The sequence below is a fragment of the Coturnix japonica genome, chromosome 3 (genome assembly GCF_054131305.1).
Source record: "Coturnix japonica strain WE chromosome 3, WE-NBRP24, whole genome shotgun sequence".
Taxonomy (NCBI): domain Eukaryota; kingdom Metazoa; phylum Chordata; class Aves; order Galliformes; family Phasianidae; genus Coturnix; species Coturnix japonica.
In genome coordinates this window covers 51,950,678-51,967,558 of record NC_140665.1, presented here as the reverse complement: position 1 = coordinate 51,967,558, position 16,881 = coordinate 51,950,678, and the positions used below count along the sequence as shown (strand labels likewise).

Below are 16,881 nucleotides of genomic sequence, written 5' to 3'. Positions count from 1 at the left end.
CCAACCTGGAATTAAATACCACTATGAATGGGGCAGCCTCAATTCCTCTGGGCAAAGTGTTCTGCTGCCTCATCACCCTATGAGTAAAGAATATCTTCCTAACACCTAACAAATCTCTCTTTTTTCAGTTTAAAGACATTCCTCCTCATCCTAGAACAAGCAGAAAGTCAGTCCCTTCCTTCTTATCAGCTCATTTCAAATACTCGAAGGCTGCAATGAGGTGTCCCCAGAGCCTTCTCTTCCCCAAGCTAAACAAGTCCCAGTCCATCAACCTTTCATAGGAGAGATAAATGTATTCTCTTGAGGGGTTGTAGGAAACATCCTTCCCTCCCTTCTGTGTTTTCACTTGCTAATGCATTTACTGTGGACCTACGAGTCTGTTTTCTGCCCACAAGCTCCCAGTCACTGCAAGCAATCAATTTTCCTGCCCCTGATCCTGCCAGAAGCCTCCTCCAGCTCAAGGGTGACCCTGAAAATGTGACAGTCTGCATGAGAGATTAGGACAGGTTCATTTGTGTAGTGAAATAACCTTCTCTGACCTCACACTCACACAAACCAGGAACTCAAATTCGACGGAAGTCAACGAACCAGCTTCTTTACATTTCCATGAGCGAAAAACAAGCAACTCAACAGGCAAATACTGCTCAGAGCACAGCAGCCAACCAGCAGGGATGGCACTGATCATCTCTTCCCATTCAGCACATACACAACACCACAGTGACGCTGCTTGGGTTCAAAGTTCCCTGCAGACTGATGGTAGCAAATCGGCCAAAGCACATAAGTCTAAGATTTGTTTATCATTTATGTTTCCCGTGAAAGAGCCATTACCTTTTGTTTATAAAGTTTATCATCAATAAAAACTTTTTACAGTTGAATGGTCTTACCCCTCCGCCCAGTAATAAGAGGAAAAGGGCAGTTGGGGGTCATATTTTACGATCCCCCAGGCACTGTTTGGCCTTCAGCCAGCATGCTGCATATCCTTGCTTTTAGCTCTCTGAAGCAGGAAAAAATCAAACCACTACAGCTGCGTCTCCTTCAGAGCACCTGCTCTGCTGGCTCAGCCCTATGGCACTGGCCTTGCTAGCAGCCCCACACCCTCCCTCGCTCTGCTGGCTGCCTGCAGCACCCGCCAATGTGATTTTCTTGTGATGTGCTGGGAAGCAAAAGGAGCCACAGTCTACTGGTGTCTGAGAAATGGCTCTGCCTCCATCTCTGCAATGCATCCGCCGGGATGAGCTCAGATGGAAATAACCTGGGCTCATTAGAGAACATAAGCTATGCCTTAAACTTCAAAGCCTATCTATAACACAATGCTGGTTTGTCCTAAAAGGATCCAGTGAACAGGAAAGTCCTTAAATGAATTTCCACACTTTTTATTTTATTTTATTTTTAAGATTAGCATCAGAGCTCACAAAAGTTTATTAAGAATGGTTCCTAGTCACTCAGTCTATAGTGACTATATATCTCATCTATATGGCCTGATCCCACACCCCACCCATCCCTTAGCATTGGGTGCAGATGTACTTGTAACCAGAGGGCACATCTATCACCACCCACCCAGACACCACCTCTCTGGTTACAGCAGCACCCAGCCCAGCCCTAGAGCAGGCAGCAGGTTTATTCAGCGTCCTGCCATAAAATCATGGACTGATAGTGGTTGAGAAAGGCCTTCAAGATCACACAGTCCAACCACAGAGTGACGTACCCCATTCCAGGCTGTGGGAGGAGGAAGGGAGGCAGCCAGGCCTGCCCCACCAAAACTCACAGCTCCTGCTCACCCAACAAACCCAATGCACAGAAACTCAGAGCATGTTCCCAAACTACTCCCTCATGCCATTTGTCAGCCTTCACTAATTAAATTAAATAAAGAACTGCAATTCACCTGAAATCCACCTTGTTGCCAGGTGTTAAAGATGCCCCCTGTAGAAGCAGCAGTGCAGTGCGGGGCAGGTGGGAGGCTGCCCCAAACCTTGTTCCTTACACCTTGCATCTACAGGCACCAGCTGCATCCCTGCGAGTCCGGCTGCTGCCCCCACCACACAAAGAGCCTCACGGGAGCCGACCCAGCAACCCTAAGCAGACATCCCATAAGGCTGCCTCTACACATAACTAAGTATTCAACAAAGTGGCATAAATCACTACAACACAGCACAGAAGCCAGAGCCGCGCTCTCCTGCGAGGCTCCGCTGCTCCTCACAAAGACCGCCAGTACGCACAGCTACTTACTCTTTCTCTTGAAAAGTTTCATGAAAGATTTAAGCTTTGTGTTGATGAAAACCACCATTTTCAAGGTGTTACGCTGCGATCTCAGAGCTCAAATCCCATAAGAAGCCGGAGCTGCAGAAAGGTGACAGGTTTCCGGACCGACCCTGCTGAAACCGTCCCAATTTCTCCTCTTCAGAGTTCCTTCTCCTCCCTTTTTTCCCCTCTAAATCCCAACTTTGGATATGCCTGGATCTAAAGGCACGGAATCATATCCAGTCCTTCAGCCCCAAAGCCTCCTCCTCAAGTGCAATCCAGTGGGCTGGCGACAGCCACTTCCCATATGCAAAACAGGGGGGAAAAGAAAAAAAGTTAATTATTATTCACAACAACAACAGCAAATCGGCTTTGGGGCTCACTGTGCGCTCCTCATCCTCTCCAAGTTGAGTGGCTGAAGAAAAGAAGAGTTTGGGAAGCGATCCCTCTGCTACCCATTGCTGCGGCAGCCGTGCCCGGTGTGCCCGGGGAGGGAGCGGGGCCGGGGGCGGCGGGGAGGGGCCGGGCGGAGCGGCTGCTCCGCCCGGCCCCTCCCCACCACCCCCGGCCCAAGGTTTTTATTTTTCGCATCTAATGGAACTTGTGCAACTTTTCAGATGGGCACATCCCTCAAAAACGCAGCCCCCTCCTTCCTAGGAATGAACGAGCCGCGATCTTTGCAGGAGATGGAGGGGGAAAAAAGCAAAGCTGTGCGGCGAATCAATGTGCTCAGCAGGGCGTGCCCTTCGCACAATGTTAAGGCTCAAGGAGCGAGCCCTCTATCACAATGTAAGCTGCCTTGCGTTAACAATGGGAAGGATTTTTTCCTCGGGGAGAAGAAAACAGCCGGCAGCGGGGGTCTGGGGCTGACCCCAAAGCCACAGCAGGACACACAGCCTCTGCAGCGTGAAAAGCAGATGCTCTGCAAGAACTCGAGATTCAGTACCACGCAGCAAAAAACACAAAGTGCCTCCATCGGCGTCTGAACACACCACTACTGGTGTAAGCAGCATTTCCCCAGTTCCATAGAACATGCACTCACAACATGGGTTTGACACCTGAACTGCTATGAGCACTAGGACCTTCCAGCTGCTCCCATAGATTGGCTCACCTGTGCCACGGTGCCTTTGCTTTGCTCGATTTCCATCACACACCTTACACTAAAACTGCCCCGTCATCAAAACCCAGATAACAAGATGGCTATTCATTCATTTATTACTTTGTTTCACACGTCAAAGACTTGAAACAGTCACCTCCCCCTGCACAAATGCTCTGTAAATCTTCCCCTGATTTGCAGACTTCATCCTAAACAAAGCAGGTGCTGCCTCTCACCCTAAGATAGTACACTGGAATAAGCTCCTTTGGGAGGTGGTTGAGTCACTATCCCTGGATGCGTTCAAAATCCATTTGGATGTGGTGCTTAGAGACATGATTTAGTGGAAGGTTGTTAGAGCTAGAGTAATATGGTTAGGTTGTGGTTGGACATGATCTTTCCAACCTGAGTGATTCTATGATTCCATGAACACGAACTCTTGTAGATGTCCCTGTTCACTGAAGAGGGGTTGGACTAAGTGACCTTTAAGGATACTTTCCACGGAATCATAGAATCATTTGGGTTGAACTTAAACCATCTTTTTTACATGCTATAAACTGGATTACCCAAGTCCTTGGTAAGCTGGGGAGCCACTTGTTTGAAGGATTTTGGTGACGTTTAAACAGTTTACACCTAACAAAGCAATTAGTTGTTTTCTTCTCTAACATTACACAATACTATTCCCCTTAGCATTTTTCCGTTACCCATTCATCATTAAACCCATCTGAGATGCACTCTCACTGGACACATCATGCAGGTGAGTCCAGAATGCCTCCATTTGCATCTCATTTGCACTAGAAAAGGCAACCATATTCAAGCTGGCAAGTGCTGGAGATTGTGCTTCTGGAAGTGACACAGGTTGTCCCTGAGGCCTTTATGCATTTCTCAAACATTTCCAAGTCCCATGGATGGGCTTCATCCCCATTTCAGGCTCAGGTCCCTGTGTACTAACATGTTCTAGGCTATTTTGGACAGTTCTGGAAACTTTCCCTTTTCACCATGGGTTGCAACTTGTCCATGTTGAGGGTTGCTGTGGATCATCCCCTAGCCAGAAGCACTAAGAAAATAAGCACTTAATGGTGGTCACTAAGCCCTGATCTCCAGATGAAGTTATTCAAAACCAGTAAGAAACAATCCATAGGATGATGTCTGCCTTCTGTCTTCCTTCCATCTTTCTTCCCTCTGGTCAATGCTGATCAGGTGGCTAACCATCAAAAATCAGTACCAGGAGTTGATTCCTCAAGTTCCTCGAGTTGATGCCACTCGGTGTTGGCACACACATCTTTCAGCCTGCCCTGGGTCAGTAACCATCAAAAACTGTTCTCCATCAGAGGCAAATCCAGTGGCTTCCATGAAATTCAGCATGTTGTCTCAGCGAAACCCTTTCAAGTAACTTCCCATGGCATGACAGTTCACTCTGACAGTAGTTCTCTTAGAGCAGAAAGCCCGCTAAGTGGGCTTCCTTATGGGACTGTTCAAGAAAATGTATATTGCCAACCCAACAGTAGAAATCAGATACACACAAGCAAAACAATTAAACCACCTTGGCAGAAAGACTCTTGCAGTTCATTCCAGTGGGACAAAGCCAGTCCCAGCAGCAGGAGTGCACACACTCAGTACCAGTTCTTTACAAGCAGTTACTCAAGGGCTGCTGGCACACCTGCTAGCTTACCTTGGGCTAGTTAATATTAACTTACCACCCCTCCCTTCCCACTTCCTTAGAAAAATGGTGACGATCACTTGCCATCTCGTGTGGATAACAGCACAAGCAACACAGAAAAATGCTGCAAGATTCAAGCAAATGCCAATTCTTGAGGGATCATTTAATTTAGAAGTTTGTGCTAGAAGAAGCTCCATCCTAACTTACCAGTCAGAGATCGATGCAAAAGGAAAGGCAAAAAGGAGCCACCTTAAATCATGAGCAGGCTGTCATTGGCAAAACTGTTCTTGGTTCACATATAATAGCTTTTAACCCCTGACTGGCTTAACTGTGCTTCTTTTTCTGCTACCAAAATTATTTTTCTTGATTTTGCTTTTAAGCCTTAGTTTAAGTAAAGACCATCAATGTCCTTGATAGACATATGAGAACAGTCTGCATCATATGAATCACATGAGAGTCTTCGTCTGCAGGGACTGCCTGAAACATCACAGCCCCCAGCCCTTTGCCCCTCTCCCCTCTTTGGAGGAAGGTTTCCAGCTGACCTGTTCCATGACAGCCATCTGGGACTGCCATCCCTTGATGTTCCCAGCAGCACAAAACATTAGCAACCAAGTAACAGTCTATCAATATGCAGCTTCCACAGAAATATATTTCACACCACCCACCAGGGCCTGAGAGGGAGGACCTCTGCCCCTGCCCCATTTGTAACTCAATACTCTGCACCTTGCACAGCTGCACCTGATGTGCTGAGGAAGCTGAGAAATACCACCGATTTTTAAAGAGATGAGACCAACACATCATTCCCATCATATTGCTCTGGCAGTGAATGAAGAAGACTGCTGGCATTGTCACTGTGCTCCTGCAGGACTGACCCAGACACTCGGGATTGTTCCCTATCACACCCTGCCTGTCCCTCCACACAGCTACAGGTGGCAGGGTAAGAGGCTGCCAGACTGAGCCAGCCCTTAACAGCCCCCCCGGCTGCGGATGCACCCGCTGGGCGAGCCTGAGCCAAGATTAAGCACTTCCTGCAGGTTGCAAGGCTCTGTCTGGTTCCAGATCAACACCATGTCACCCTAAAAACCGTGCCTTGACTTCTACTTAAGAGCGCTGTGCTCAGAAGTAAGAAGCATGAAGCACCTGTAATAAGAAATGCTGAATGTAGCTTTGCCCAAACTTTACTCCTGCTCTGGCCACCTTCACTCATGCTGTCAAGCATTTGCTACTGCTTAAAGTCCCCTTCAGACCACAGGAATCAATAATTTATGATTATAAGGGCTTTTCCCCCTCCCTTCAGAACCAATCATGTCTGGCCATCTCCCTGTACTTTTCAGGAGAACAATAGTGTTCTCCCCCAGAGGCCATCCATCCCACCCCAGGCAGGGGCATCAGCCACCCCCCTCTCCCCAACTCACAATGGCCTCTTTGAAGGCATCCTCGGCCTCGTGAAGCATGATACCTCCCCAGCCAGCAAGAAATCGCCATTCAGCTACTCATCGGGAGGAAGAGGGGGACGAGAATGCAAGGCGACAGGGAATAAAGGAGGAGGATTATTTCACCCCAAAGCAACCGCAAAGGACGAGAGGGTCTCGTGGCCCAGTGAATAAACGAATCGTTAAAGATGGAAAAGACCACTACGATCATCCGGTGCAGCCATCGAAGTCGCAGGGAAGCGACGAGTGTCTCCATGAAGGCAACAACGAGGAAGGTATTGCACCGAAGAGAGCCCCCCATTTGTTCATCCAACGGGGGCTGCCCGGGGACGGCGAGACAGAAAAGCGGCATAGCCTAAGCCGGAGAGGACAGAAAAGCAGCAGACTGATTGATCTGATGATCCTATTTAGGTCACAGCACAATAAAGCTAATTCATTCCTTTTACAATTCAAAACATCTTGCCACAGACCCTCTGTCATGCAAACACATCACCGGAGTGAAAAGGGAGAATTCTGGCAGAGCTGCATACAGACAAAAGAGAAACCTCTTTTGGTTAGAGCATCTCCCGACACTGTATCTGCAGACAGGAGGACAGATAACAGTAGTGAATGTGCGATTTTGTTGAACGTCTTTGTTTTGTATTGCAGGGCACAATCCTCTTTCCTTTGGCCATTCCTGAACTAAGACAACATCAGCTCCCAGAGGAGTACTTTGCTCTCTCCATGGGAACGCTCCTTTCTAATTCCACCGGAAAACATTCTGACTTTAAATTCCAAACCCACCTTAAGAACGGAGCAAAAGCGACTGCAGCAAATAAGGTCTTCTTTACAAAATCTCGACTTTTATTTGCTCTACAAATGCACCATAAGTAAAGATAATTCTCTGAGTAAGTGATGGAAAGAACATTATCACCACATGAAACAAACAAAACCAACACACAAACTTCTGCCCTGCGCTGTCTCCCAGTTGGGTCTGTAATTCCATCTTCAGCAGCTGCACACTTGTGGACCCACGCTAATATCCAACTGATTTCTTAAATTAATCTCAGTCTGCATTCTCTTCAGGAGCGTCCCAAATGGGACACACTCCCCACTCATTTCACTTATTTAAAGTCACTGAAAGATTCCTTGCAGCATACCTCAATCTCCCCTCCCAACATTGCACTTTGGGACACATGCAGTTATGCATGGATTATCCTCACACAAGGAAATAGCAGATATATATACATGCATGTATTTTTAAGCTCTGAGACACTTATAAAATTAGGCTGGCAAGTCCTTCAGCTTCTTAAGAAGTTTACAATGTGTACATGAAAAAAAACTAAAATAATGCCTCCACACCAAACACCTTCAGGAACACCAGCTATCACAATAAATAAATATGTGGAGGCATTATTCAAACAGAGACCTCACCATCTACTTCATCAAAAGATAATATACAAAAAGCCAACAAACAACAACAGAAATTCTCCCTACTCCCGAATTAGGCCATCTCTGCCTCCGTTTCCTTCCAGAAAGGGAAAGCAGGTCCCACCCTGGAGGGGAGATGATTTGAATGTAAAGGAGAAAGTGAGGCTCAATAACAGTCGATGTGAATAAAGTTTACACCTCAGGAAAACAAATCAATAATACTAAAGCTATCTTTAAAATATTCTGCTAAACATATTATGTATAAAGGCCCTCTTCCTTACTTCTGTCTTTATGGATAAAAGTAGGTCTAACCTTTCACATCTTTTATCGACACCGCAATAGAGCAGTAAGCAAACTCTGGTTCAAAATGAAGACATTAAAGCACTGTATTCACATTAGCCCCAGAAGTTGTTCTTTTTCTGTCAGGGCAATTAGCATCCTGCTCCTCTTCTGATTACTTAAGCCCTGACAGTAAAAGGAAGTATCACACAAGGGAAAACACTTGCACTCACCTTCAGCTACTGGACATAAAACAGTGTCTTTTTCTCTGATGTTATCAATTATTTACCCTAAAGATGGCTCCCACCATCTGCCTGGGGACTTGCTCACATTGTCCCTTGCTCTGACCGCACCACCATGCGACGCAAACAAAATTACAGCAGCCCACTGAAGGCAGGTGCTGGAAAAGCCACGAGGGGTCATTCAGCTGGCAGAAGTGGGAACCTTCCTTTGGAGATGCTGCTCAATTGCAAGGTTAATCAGACAGGTCGTAAAGGTGTAGAAAGACATTTATGTAACTGTTCACACATTCTGGCAGTGACAAACATGCTCAGGGAGAAGTGTGATGCTTTCCCATTCAAAAGCAGCAGAAGGCCTCCACAGCCTTTTGTGTCAAACCTCCCTGTTCCTAAACTTCTTATTGAAATGCCTGAAAGACAGCTGGCCAGCCAGAGCACTACAGCAGAGTATGAGCAGACAGTATTGCTGGCTCAGATCAGAAACCAAAAGAACAGGGGGCTGAGATGCCCAGGATGAGCAGTAAGTGACCACTGCAGTACGTACACATTTTTCTGCCTTCTCCCAAAGTTCTGTTGCCAGCAATGCCTGTTGACATAGCTACAAGCTGAGGTGGCTACCAGCATCTTCAAGAACGGTTTCCAAACAGAGGAGAGGACCTGCCAACCAATAGCTCCAAGCAATACTCTGGGGAATTCTGCCTTTAAATTACTGATACTCAGCCCCCTGCATGTCCGCGTGCGCTCAGAAGACGTGGGGAGGCTGATTAAGTACAGTTCAGCTTCAGAAGCGGCATCATGGGGTTTCAGATTTATTCTCTCCCAATGACTCCAGGTCAGTCGACAAGTGAGATGCTGTGTTTCTAACTGCTGTAGCTGCAAGCACTGCGGGCAATCCAAAATTCAAGCTGTGTCTTTCCAATCATGCATCATCCCCACAATCCAGATCTCATTGCACAGTATTACAGCTTCAATTGAGATGTAACTGCGATGAGCCACGTAAAGCATTTTTTTCTGATGAAAAACGTGTCCTCTGTGTCCCAATTTCAAGGTAGGCATAAGAATATGGTTTTTATTGTTTAGCACCACATATTCTTACAATACATTGGATCCAGACTACTTATCAATTGCTTGTCATTAATTTCCTAGATGTGCAACCCTTGTGCCTTTCCAGTAGAATTTGAATACTGTATTTTTTTGCACAAGATGTAAATTAAAGCAACAAACTGCCCCCCTCCTCCATTTTCTTCTTAAATAATCAATCTCTCCCCATTGTAACTCTTCAGAGAGACTTAGGAACTCAAGGAAAATGCCATCTGTTGGCAAAGAGGTGAGACTAAGCCCTTCCTGTAGAAATACTCGATTTACTCAAGCAGATTCATTTAAGCAACAAGTGATCCTGAGTCCCTAAATCAGTGCATCACAGAACACAAAATGCATGTAACCTGCAAAGGAGATCTGTAGTGTTAGTGAAAATAAATAAATAAATAAATAAAATAGAAAAGTATCTTCTACAACAGGTGAAGTTGACCGTTTTCCATTTCTCACTATACACTGCTTAGATGTCAGTCTAAAATGAGCTAATACTCAAATAACAAGAGCTGTATATTGGTTCTTTCCTGCAGCGCACTGTTTAAGCTCCCTAAGAAGTAAGGATAGTTGCCGTGGTGCAAGGGAGAAGAAAGCAGCCCACCAGTGCACACAGAGGCTGCCATCTGTAGCACTGACCCTGCTCTCTCAGCACACCAGGACCCACCAGACCATGCTAATACAGTCTGGGGGTGGGAGAGGAGAGGAGTCACCACTTGGGCACTCATAACCTACATTTTCTGCCTGGCAGAACCACCACACATCCTGGAGTCTCCCAGCACTGCAAGAAAGCATAGAGCAGCTTCTGAAGTCTCACTTTCAGGAACTACATCATTCAACACCATGCAAGACAAGGCAAAGTCAGATACCAGCAGTAGCCAGCGCACTGCTGTAGGCACTGTGCACAACAAACCCCACAGCTTCAAGGTTTTTATCTTTTACTCCATCTTATCAAGATGGAAAACACTGCTCTAGGAAGCCCAGCTCAGCTTGAAGCTTAGCACTGCTAGACAAAAAGACTATGGGTTCACAATAAAATCACAAGTTTCTGTGCCTTGTTTAACTATTTCAGCTCTGCTCATGTGGCAGACCGTCTCCAGCAGAGTGGGTATCCCCACTGGGACAGACACAGATGGCCGCAGAGTACCCCATGAATCCAAATCCAACCAGCAGAGAGCTTCTGTGAGTACACAGCTGCCATTCCAGGTACAATCCTTACTACTCAAACCTCTTTTAAACATAATAACTAAAAATCCCACAAGTTTATTCTATAAATCAGATCCCAGCTGCAAACTCAGTAGAGCCAGTCACTCTGAGATTCACCTCCTGATGACACTCCTCCGCTAGTTCCTTTTCTCCTTTCCACGACTAAGTAGCCTTCCCTCCTTTCTGCTGTTTCCCATATGGTTACATGAATGCAGCAATTAATATGCAATTAATAAAATGGTGCGATCAACTGCTTTTGTTCACAGAAGCAGCTGCTCTGCATGTTACGACATAATTAGACAAATTAAGATGTACCGCTTTTGTCTGCAGCATCACTCACGCTTAAATGTCACTAAGCCTATTGGCATTTGGGATTATTTTAAACACATCTTGTTTTATTAACACTAAAATTTATCACAGAGGCAGATTTATAAGCTGCCAGCTGTAGGGGACAGCTAAGTGCAAGTCTGCTTCACCTCCAAAATGTTTGCATAAGCAACTCAAGGGTTAAGGGCAGAATGGGGCTCTTCCAGAGAATAAGGGAGAGGCAGCACACCATGGTACTACTCCAAAGGGTTGTTATTGAAGCTTTTGGCTTCCCAATAGCGTGGGACAATGATGACAAGGGAAGGGACACTCTACGAAGAGGGGATGGCATGGAGAAATAAGGGAGCAGCAAAGAAGATTTCTGCTGCAGGAGCACTACAGATGAGCCTGGAAGTGCAGGAGCCCTGACCAGCACAGTGCAGGCACACAGCTGCTCTGGAATGAGGAGCAGGGGAAGTAAGTGACCTGCAGAGATCTGAGCCTACAGTGCACACCACAACAAGCAACTCCCAGTGAGATCTACAAACACACTGTACTCCCAAAAGGTTCTCACTCAGAGCGTGGTGATGCACTGGAACAGGTTTTGCCTGTTCCAAAGAGGTTGTGGATGCCCCATCCCTGGAGGCATTCAAGGCCAGGCTGGATGTGGCTCTAGGCAGCCTGATCAAGTGGTTGGCAACCCTGCCTGTGGCAAGCAGGTTGAAACTACATGATCTTTGAGGTCCTTTTCAACCCAGGCCATTCTATGATTTAAATAAAATGAAGCACTATGGAGCCGTTTGAGTCCACATTAGCTACCATCCTCAGCCACAATCTTCAGGACACACCAGCTTCACATGGGACCCTGTGTCACCCAACAGAAAGGCTGTTATTTAACCAAGTTCAGAAATAACTTTCTAGAAATTAACAGGTTCCTTTGCTTTGCAAGGTACTGGTGGCTTTTTCTAGCCAAATGAACAAAATTTCCAAGAAAACCCAAAGAACACCAAGAGAAAAGTTGGGAACAACCCTTCTTTAAGACAAGCAATAAGGATTATATTCAAGTTCCTCCTTCTCTTAGAAACAAACCATCCTTGTGTGTGCTGTGTGTGCCAGCTGCAGGGCACAGGCCTGGAGCACCAGCTGAAGCTGGGTGCTGGGCTGGCCAGTCACTTGCATCGTGTTTTGTGAGCAGCTCACCAGTAGCAGAGACTGAGCCCCGCTGTTACTTACAACATGGGAGGCCACAAAGACGTGCTCAGTGCTCCACAAGGCCAGGCTTGGGAGAGATGCAGAGCGATGTGGTCTTTGTTTCACAGCACTAAATGAGAGGACAAAGAATGAAGCCTCCCAAGCCACAAGGATTTCGGCATTTTCATTAATATAACATCCTTTAATTGGAAAATTTAAATCTCATGGCTGTGGGAATAAAAACCTGGGGGAAAAAAAAAAACAAAACATAACAAATAGTGAAAAATAAAATACCTGCCTTGGTTCAGAACACCCTATTAATTTATAAATAGATTCAGTCATTATCCTTTCAAATTCTGCCTGCTTTTTCACACAATACACACCATGTAGAAAGGTCTCGGATTCGCAGCTAAGACAGAGCTGTTGTCCCTCAAAAGGGTAATGAATGAAGAAGAATAGAGCATTCTTTCATGAGCTACTGGGCAACAAAACATGAAGAAAAAGTTCCAGTAACTGAAGCTACTGTTCAACAAACATTAAAAGTAATCCAACACTGCAGTTGCTCCCTCTCACGTTTGCGGAAGAAGAAAAAAAACCTCCACAACTCTTACCAAAACATCATTAAAAAACAAAGAAAACCAGACTGATGCAACAATTTAGCTACCATTAAAATGCCTTTAAACATAAGAAGCTGGATAAAACACAGAGCAGAGATGCTGAGCACAAGAGGCAGGCAATGCTCTGAGCAGGAGGTGGCAGCATTTGGAGGCACAGGCACTGCCAGCAGGCTCTCACCAGTCCAGCTCACACTGCAAACAGCTCTGCCAGGCCTGGTCAGCCCAAAGCTTCAGCTCTGCTTTGCTGCAGGAAAACCAGCCACAGCAACACAACAGTGCTGAAGTAGTTCCACAGTCATGGATATGCATGAGATGCTGACAGTCCCTCCACTACTGTAATGCTGTTCTTCCTCTCTGCAGGAAGGCTCTGAGAAGCTGTATTCCTAAATTCTGTCTTGTTTCAATCATGCATTGCCTATTTTTAGCGAGTAAAGCAGAGGAACAACAACACGGATGTTGAAACAACACTGAGTTGGTAATGCTCAGTCTCCACTTCATGCATCCCTTACTTGACATTTTCAGTGGATCAACTGTTAACGGGTGAATGAAGCCACCAAACCCTAACCTGGTCCTGTGGTGGTTGTGGCTGCAGCACCCCAACCAGAACACACATGTGAACACTGTCCAACAGCAGCACTGTGGTGAGAAGGAGCACTGGAGGCTAAACGCTCCTTGATGAGGAAACTGCCCCCAGGCACAGAGCTCAATACTTGGGCTGCCGTTGTGTTTGCAAACGACCCCAATGCTGCCCAGGGCATTTTCTGCCTGTGAAACCTCTACGATGGGGTTCCCATGGAGGTCGTTATCACCAGAGATAATGCTGGCCAATGAGCACCTGCTGTGCTCAGCAGCTATCGCTTGACCCATTCCCAGAAAGCACTTCCACTCTGAAACACTTTTGTTCCTTAAAATAAACATTAACGGAGGTTAAAAGCAGCACCGGTCTCCCTATCTCAAAGAGAAATAGGACCTGTCCAGCCAATAACACTTAACTGATGGCTTAATTGCATTTTCATTCTTTTGCCTCTGAGGGCTGAGGAGGAACACAAAGAAAGGCAGCCAGAGGGCAGGGCTGGCACCCCTGCATAAGTGTGAGCACTGGTACTGCCATGGCCAAGGCAGGAAGCACTCAGCTGATCTTTCAATGCACAGTTTAAAGGATTCAGCATTGCATACAGAAGCTTCAATGGTTCATAATGCCAGCAGAATCATAAGAATGGTTTAAGTTGGAAGGGACCTCCAAAGATCATTGATCTCCAACTCCCACACTGTGGGAAGGGTTGTCAGTCATTAGATCAGGCTGCCCAGGATTGTACCAGACACTGGTGAAAATCAGCCCATGGAAACTAACTATAAACTTTTACATACGTAAGAGTTTATCGCTGGGGCATAGAAATTACTTTTAAAAGCTTTGGTAAATCAACACTAAACCACAGAACTGCCTATATATGTGCTATATTACAAACGATCTACACTACACAAGTGTGCATAGTTTTTAAAATAGTCAATAGAACATAAAGGAATTCTCTCTTTGCTAGGAAAACACTTTAGAAATAACAACAGAATGAATATACCTGGACACGGAGAGCAGACACTCCCACCACATACCTGGGATCTCAATCCCACTATTTAGACGCAAGAAAATTTCTTGGGCACCTCACACAGTAATTTGTATTATTTCAACTCCGAGGCCATCAAGTTCTCACCCAAGAAGCTGAAAGGCGCCTTGAAGAGACTCAACTGTTTACATGCAAAACCAATTATTTCAGTCCCCAAACTTCTTCAGTCCTGCTCTGTAGCATCACTGGGTTGGCTTCCCAACACCTCTGTGTGGGTGCCTTTCTGATAGCTCCCCTAGAATACAGAGGCCATGGAATGGTACGTGCAGCATAACAGAATGCAGATGTATGTGCAGTTTCACTGATCACTGTTAGCACTGTGTGGCTACATCTATCGATTTGGTAGTAATTAGATGTTGTCGGATGACCAGCGCAACACTAATGAGGAAAAGAAAAATCAACACAGTTGTGAACATATTAAAAATAGGAAAGAAAAAAAAGAGGCCTAGTGTGAGAAAGCCAACCAGCTGGGTTGTTTTTGCAGTAGAAAGTTCCTTTGTCTTGTGAAATTTTGCCCCATCATGATAAAACACACTTTTTAGAGCAACCATTCCATGAACAGCTGGGTGCCTTTGCTTAGATGGCCAGAAAAAAAATGAAGGCAAGCAATAAGGCTAAAAGTGAAACAGCTGAGCATTACCATTGTCTATCCTCAGCTCGCTCTCCTTTTCCCCATCTGTATTTGCTAATGAAACATGAAACTATAGAGATTTGAAAAAGAGTGAATCATCACAATTCAGAAATTCTTCTCACATTCAGGGGGAAAATAACCTTGAAGACCCAAGGTTATTCAAAAGTAGGTTTCTTTACTCATCGGCTATGTTAAAAGATCTTTGAATTTCAGACCTTTTTCTTATTTCTCCTGGACCTTTCATCCACCAATTATTTCTACAGCTTTCAATTAGAGCACCACATCAACAGCTCCACTCAACTAAACCAGTAATTTTGCTAAGGAGGAGCAATATTGAGCTGAAAGCAAGTGCTCAACACCTCTCAGGCACAAGCAGAACACATGCGAGAGGGCAGTGCCATGCAGCTCTAGCTTTGCTGGCACACCTGTGTATTTACACACATTTTCTGAAGTCAAAATACATTCTCTTCAGAACAAGATTCTTCCCAATTTCCTCATTCTCTAATAGAGCAAGAAAAACATGGATGTCTTCTTCACTTACAAATACACTTTACCTACTTAGTCCTTTAATAGTAACCACAACACCCAACAAAAAGTACCCAAACTTCCTTACTCGGCCAGAAGCTGTCATCCTCCTTTCTCAGCAGTTTCCTCTTGAGGCGCCCAGGCAACTTGGGGTACGCATTGCCCATCTTTCCAGCATGCAGTGGGATGAGTTCCTCCTCATCCTCATCCTTGCAGCCCGGCTGCCACTTGCCGCTGCTGAGGCACCCAACCATGGGCTCTGCAGGCAGGCAGCGCACATAGGCGATCATTGTGCTGTGCTGCTCTCGAGGATGGCCCTGCTGTCCCCAGTGGCTATTTCAGTGCAACAGGGAGTGGCCAGCTCAGAACCCGTGAGCAGGCACATTCAATGCATTATGAAGGAGATTTTTCTCCTCCTATGCTTAAGAGAAGATAGACTATTCGGTTGCATCCAAACCGTTTTGAGCAAGGTTTGGCTATCCGTTAAAAAAAAAAAGAAAGAAAGAAAAAAACAATAAAAATCAATCGTCTAATGAACAGCTTGCTCTGGTTGCTGGGTTCCCAGCTGCTGCCCCTGTCTCACAGCACAGAGCCGGAAATTATCAGCTGCACAGAGCTGTGACACTGAGTTGTCTCTCCAGGTTTCTCCCTTCCTGCTCCCACCCGAGCCTGCTGCTCCTCTTAAGCCTTATCCCCGATTATTCACCGCCCTCTGACCAGCAGGTACTGGGGCCATACACAGATGGCCACAACCAAGAAGCTTATTTAAAGCTAACGGGCTGTAATCGCTAGGACACTGACAGCCAGAGAACCATCACTACTGGGGCAGGGATCTGCCAAGAGCAGGAGTGTTTGCATTTGTCTTGGATGTGAGAGCAGAAAAGACATGTCAGATAGAATAAATGAAGTACTGCAATTTCTGTACTTGGATTTTAGGAAGAACACTCCTTTTCAGAGTCAGAGTCATTGTAATCATTGAGCAGCAGCTATTTTTCATGGTAGGCCACAGTAGCAAGCACAAAATACAAGCAGTTCTCACTTTGTACTCATTTAGTACTGCCTAAACAAATAAATCCCACAACATCTCTAGAGGAGAGGCATTATTCCTATTTAAAGACAAAGACAGCCTCAGTGGGATTTAGGAACCTGCCTACAGAGAGGAAAAGCCAGGATTACAATTGAGGTCCCCTCGGTTCCCTCATCCACAAGCCAACAGGCTCCAGAGCCTCACCCAGAGTCTGCACTGCTAAGGAAGTTTCTAAGCTGGTTTCCACACCAACCCTAATCTCGCATCCTACACACTATCTTCCTTCAGGGCTCAGGAAGCATGCCTTTCCTGGGCTTTGCA

At 45.8% G+C, this 16,881-nt stretch overlaps 1 protein-coding gene across 25 annotated transcripts in view; it reads right to left on the bottom strand.

Annotated features, from left to right (window-relative positions):
* Nucleotides 1–16,881, bottom strand: part of NHSL1 (NHS like 1) — a 150,728-nt gene that overhangs the window by 42,705 nt on the left and 91,142 nt on the right. For 5 of the 25 annotated variants that reach the window (XM_015858394.3, XM_085541603.1, XM_085541612.1 and 2 more), the window contains exon 1: nucleotides 2,227–2,736. The exons of 15 other annotated variants lie outside the window; for them this stretch is intronic. In XM_015858394.3, the coding sequence (XP_015713880.2) occupies nucleotides 2,227–2,284 (58 nt within the window). In that variant the 5' untranslated portion in view covers nucleotides 2,285–2,736. Of the gene's footprint in view, nucleotides 1–2,226; nucleotides 2,752–6,406; nucleotides 6,492–15,621; nucleotides 16,160–16,881 lie in introns of those variants that run through there. 5 more of the 25 variants (XM_085541595.1, XM_085541599.1, XM_085541601.1 and 2 more) reach the window with 3 other exon arrangements.